General features: G+C 42.9%; 1 protein-coding gene across 1 annotated transcript; it reads left to right on the forward strand.

Moving 5' to 3' along the window:
• The first annotated feature begins 257 nt into the window (after nucleotides 1-257).
• Nucleotides 258-4287, forward strand: ackr3b (atypical chemokine receptor 3b). Its single transcript, XM_061722596.1, has 2 exons — nucleotides 258-346; nucleotides 3008-4287. Exon 2 carries the CDS (start codon nucleotides 3024-3026, stop codon nucleotides 4128-4130), a length of 1107 nt encoding a protein of 368 aa, XP_061578580.1. The 5' UTR covers nucleotides 258-346; nucleotides 3008-3023; the 3' UTR covers nucleotides 4131-4287.
• Nucleotides 4288-5647: the final 1360 nt, after the last annotated feature.

The following is a 5647-nucleotide window of genomic DNA, read 5'->3' on the forward strand; positions in this document are numbered from 1 at the left end:
TAAATAAATAAATAAATAAGGGGGGCTGCAGGGTTCCGTGTTTTTAATTGTCTTTGTCGGCTTTTCTCCAGTTCCTCCTCTGTGTCCACGGCGCTGTTGCAGCAGAGTCCTCTAGTCCTCCTCACACCTGCGGACTTTCCTCTGGCCCTGGACCGGACCCGCTGGACCAGAAGGACACAGACTCCTCACGTCGGAGCTGCGCGGCATTAACGGAACTTCATCCCGTCTGTTGTGTCAGAACTGCTCCGGAGTCCCGGTTCTTTCTGTACACGTCTGTCCCACCGAGTGCCCGGTTTGTCTTGACAAGTGTGCCGGATCAAACACAGCGAGGCGTCTTTGACGTTCGGTAGGTCTCTTGATGCGTGTCCTTTTCTTTAACTTTACACAAACGTAAGAAAGTGTGATCTGAGGGATTTTCGAGCGGAGTCTGGGGCCGACTTCGGTGCGGAGGTTTCTATTATCTACGCGCCGCGTTCAGGCGCTTCAGTGTGAATGGGAGCTCTGGGGTCTGAAGGGGGGCCTGGGATTATAATTTAAAACTGAGAATGCAGGATCAATCAGAAATAGGAAGTCCAGGGGTTAAGCATTGATCATCAATCAGTTGTATGAGGTGGTTTAATAGAATAGAATAGAATAGAATAGAATAGAATAAACTGTATTGATCCCCCAGAGGAGAAATTCACTTGTGCAGCAGCAAACATACACACGCTCAACAGTTTTTACAAAATATACACGAAAGTATGAAAAGGTATATAAAAAAAAGTATATCCTAAAAAAATAACCAATAAATAGCTAAATAATTAAAAAAGAGCAATATAAAAAATGAACAATGTACAAAAGAAAAAACCGAAAAATGAATAATATATACATGTGCAGGTTATTGCACTTATTGCAGGTTATTGCACTTTCAGAAAAAACAGGTTATTGCTTTTGAATGACTAGAGTTACTGTTATTGCACTTGAATGACTAGAGTTGGTTATTGTACAGTCTGATGGCTGTGGGGATGAAGGACCTGCGGTAGCGTTCCTTCTTGCAGCGGGTGGTCCTTGGCTGAAGGAGCTGCTGAGGGCTCCCATGGTGTCATGTAGGGGGTGAGAGGGGTTGTTCATGATGGAGTTTTATATATATAATTTATATGACAGGTATAATTGTATGACACCCCAGAATCTGGGGGTTCCTTCTGTACCACATAAGCTGACAAACGCGCCACAATGAAGTGATCAGTTGAACTCATCACCACTCCATCAGAAACTGGAAATGAAACTTTTCTAACTTTCTTCACGACTGAAGCTCCTCATCATCACCCCACAGTTTTATTTCCACTGTTCGGCTAAAGTATTTTTACATGATATTAGGAGCTCAATGTGTTCAAAATATAGAAAATAAACTCCTCCAGTCCAGACTGAACGATGACAACAAGCCCCGCTTCGGGAACATGAAGCCAACCTCCTCTGCCAGGTTCATGACTACACGGCTGCTGGCAGCGCAAACTCCACAACAGGTTCTGAACAACCTCTGAGGTTTTTTCTCTTCCAGTTTTGTTCCCGATCCCGTCGGGATTTGATGTTGCATTTTCAAGCTTAGAAAAGAGCAACTGTCAAATGTCAAATGTCAAATGTCATATGTCTAATGCAGATTCTTTGCACTTTTCTTTTATCTGACATTAAGTATGACCAGTCTCATGTTTGGGGCGAGCAGTTTCGGTGAAACTGAATCTTAGCTGCAGATGTTCAAGATGTTCAATGACGTAGTAAAATCCCGTCAGGACCTGGTAATCCTGGACAATCCCTTTTTCTCATGGAATCAATCAAATGACACCTGATTTTAATTGATAATTATGAAATAACTCAATGCATTCATAATATAAAAGTTCATGATTTTTTTTTTTTATTCTATAAATGTCTGTATTAATTCATTGTGACCTGCATACCATTACTCACCATTTTCACATTACATAATAAACTGTTTTATTTAAATAACAAGACATTTATTTTTTTTTAAAGATTTGTTGGGGCTCTAGTGGCCCTTTATTCAAAGTATACAGACAGGAAGGGGGTAGAGAGAGAGAATGGGGATGACATGCAGGAAAGGTGCGCAGGCCGGGATTGGAACCTGCGACCGCTGCAGGACTGTAGCATCAGTATATGAGCTACTGCTTAACCCACTACACCACAGAGCGGCATTTCATTTTAAAATAGTTTTAATTGATCATGCCTTTTTACTTTTTTCCTTACATAAACCTGACCTTTTATTTAACTTTATTTGATATGATTTTACTTTCATTTCATTTTGAATTAACCTTATTTCAGGCAGGTAACCTCTGAGGTGCGTGCACCTGTTTACGTTCACCCCGTTTGTTCTTTCAATTCTGTAAGGAACAAGAACGATGTGTCCTCAAATGCCTTTGGATGTCTTACCCACCAAGCTCAGTTACCGGTTCCGGTAATACTGTGACATGTTGAGACTTACAGTGACAGCCATGATTATACAACAGCATTTCGTCTCTGGGTAAATGTTTACTAGGCTTTGCAATTAATAAAAAAGCCAAATGAACAAAAATAATTACTTTTTTTGGGGTATTATTTTTTTTTTGGGGGGGGGGTTGTATATACGAACAATAACGTTAATTTTTAGATTCGTTCGAACTTGATTTCCTTTTAAAAGTGACAGCACTAGTCAGTCCCACCTCCACCTCCGATTCAAAGGGGGTTTAGTCCTGCACCCCTGTATGTCTGTGTAAGATCATACATTGAACGGGGCTCAAACGCCAAAGACAAGCGTGTTTAACAATGAAAGTGTTTCAGAACTTTACTGAACTAATAGTTTTTCAGTTTATAACTGTGAAAGGTCCAGATCCTGATCAAGACCCAGATGTAGCTTCTGATTGAAATACCACTCCAGATTCAATTCAAAGCTCTGATCCTGATCTTGATCCAGTTCAAGCCCTGGATTAATTTCTTGATTCAGGTCTTGCAGCTTTCTCACCTCTTGTTTCCTATTTTCCAGGTGGATCTTCATCGTAATGAGTCTGAGCACAAACGACCTCACAGAGCTCATGGAGCTGTGGGAGGAGCTGAACCTGACCGCTGCCAACCACGACAACCTGTCCCACGTGGAGACGCTGCTGTGTTCAGGCGCTGTCAGCCACGCTGCCCTCCTCCACATCCTGTCCATCCTCTACATCTTCATCTTCCTGGTGGGCCTCACTGCCAACGCTCTCGTGATCTGGGTCAACCTGCGCTCTGACAGCAGCTGCTACGAGACGCACCTGTACATCTTGAACCTGGCTGTGGCTGACTTGTGCGTCGTGGTAACGCTGCCGGTCTGGGTGACTTCGCTGCTGCAGGAGGGTCGCTGGCCTTTCGGAGAGGCCGTCTGTAAACTCACCCACTTGGTCTTCTGCATGAACCTGTTTGGCAGCATGTTCTTTCTGACCTGCATGAGCATTGACCGCTACCTGTCCGTTGTGCTCCGTTCCAACACCCCCAACAGCCGCCGGAGGAAGGGGGTCCGACGTCTGATCTGCATTCTGGTTTGGCTGGCGGCTTTGGTGGCGTCCATCCCTGAGATCTACTTCCTCCAGGTAGTAAAGTCCACAAGTTACGACGGGGCCATCTGCCGGCCAGTATACCCCTCCACCAACCCAAGAGAGTGGATGGTGGGCATCCAGCTTAGCTTCTTCATCCTTGGTTTTGCTGTTCCCTTCCCAGTCATAGCTGTCAGCTACCTGCTCCTTGCAGCAGTGATCACTCCCAGCTCAGACCAGGAGCGACACATCAGCCGGAGGATCATCCTGTCTTACATCGTGGTTTTTCTGGTGTGCTGGCTGCCGTTCCATGCCGTTCTTCTGCTGGACACTCTGACTCTGCTCAGTGTGTTGCCCTTAAGCTGCCGGGTGGAGAACTTCCTTGATGTGGCACTGCACCTAACACAGTGCTTCTCGCTGGTCCACTGCTGCGTCAACCCTATCCTTTACAACTTTATCAACAGAAAATACCGCTATGATCTCATGAAGATCTTCATCTTCAAGTATTCAAACAAGACAGGACTTGCCAGGCTCATGGACACCTCACATAGCTCGGAGACAGAGTGCTCAGTTGTGACAATGGACAACAACATTCCATCGTAATCTCTGCAGAAAGAGGCTAAATTACTTCTAAATAGTTGCTGATAATTTACATATTTCCTTTTTGCCCTGCTCCTGGAACTACAACCTCATCACTTCTTCACAAGGGCCATCATGACCATCTTCAAGAGCTTGATCAGGTCAGGGTCAGAGCTAATAAACCGGCTAATAGTGCTAGTAGAGTAGCACTAATAACTGACCTGGACCAATAAAAGTTTTGTGATATTTGTGAGAAGATTTGAAAATCTTGTAGCTCTTGGTATCATTTAAAGGTCCCACAGGGTGTGGAACTGCCGTCCGAAGCTTCTGGAGACCAGAAAGCATCAATGGAGCATGCAAAGCATCAATGGAAATGCTTGTGATAGGTAGTGTTGTTTTTGGCAGCAATTTTTCAATTTTAGTTTTAGTCTAGTCTTTCGGTCAAGCTAATAGTTTAGTTTTTTTTAGTTTTAGTCACGTTCATTCTCCTTTTAGTCGTGTCAAGTTTCAGTCAGCTGAAAGTCTGAGCATTTTAGTCTTATTTTAGTCAGAATTGTCCATGACTATTTTAGTCTCGTTTTAGTCGGAAAAAACTGATTACATTTTAGTCTAGTTTTAGTCAAAGATTGTTTTTAGCCAAACCCATTTTACAATCCAAACAAGGTTATCTTATTATTATAGTATTGTTACCTTATAGACTCAAGAATATATTCATTCCAGATACAGAAAATGCTCTAATTTGAGTTTACAACATATTTATTTTTCCGCATTTCTCCCCATCTTTTTCCTTTTCGACGACACATTCAGTTTTCTTTTCCACGTCTATGTAGTGAGAGTGTCTTCTTCTTCTCCCAGCCCCAGAGAAGATCCCCGCGTGGCCGGCCATCGGACCCTTTCTCTATTTAACCTTTTTTTTTTTTTAATTGACGTGAACCTAGAGCTCTGCGTTAACGGCATCAGCCTCAAACCTGCAGCTGCATCTTCTGGATCTGATTCCCCGCTGCAGCGACTGGGATTGAGGACGTGACGTCACCCAGCAGAACTAAACCAGAGGAAACTACTTAAAAAATGGATATTAAGGATCTTTGTTATAAAATTTTGTCTTGTCTCGTTTTGGTCACCTGAAGACACGTTTTAGTCTTGTTTTTATTCGTCTACGATATTGCATTATATAATTATGATAATTATCGTTATCGTCACATGAACATTATTTTCGTTGTGTCTCGTCTTGTTTTCCTCAGGTGATAAAGGTTCGTTGACAAAAGCAACTTTAGTGATAGTTAACAAATATTGTAACACTGAAGTAAGTCCTACAGTCTTATATGTCAATAATTATAGAAAAATTGTAAAAGGCCCCTTTAGTATCTTTGAGGGCCATTGGACATTTGGAAGACTTCACACACACCCAAGCTCTAACTTGAATGCCTGGTTCTGTTGGTCTTCAGTCGATATGCAGAATATAATTTCCATATGTATATAATGTGAAACACATCAATCCCTCCTGCAACCCGATGTTGCCACCACCACACGTGACAGTGGGG

Source organism: Cololabis saira, chromosome 5 (genome assembly GCF_033807715.1).
Source record: "Cololabis saira isolate AMF1-May2022 chromosome 5, fColSai1.1, whole genome shotgun sequence".
NCBI lineage: Eukaryota > Metazoa > Chordata > Actinopteri > Beloniformes > Belonidae > Cololabis > Cololabis saira.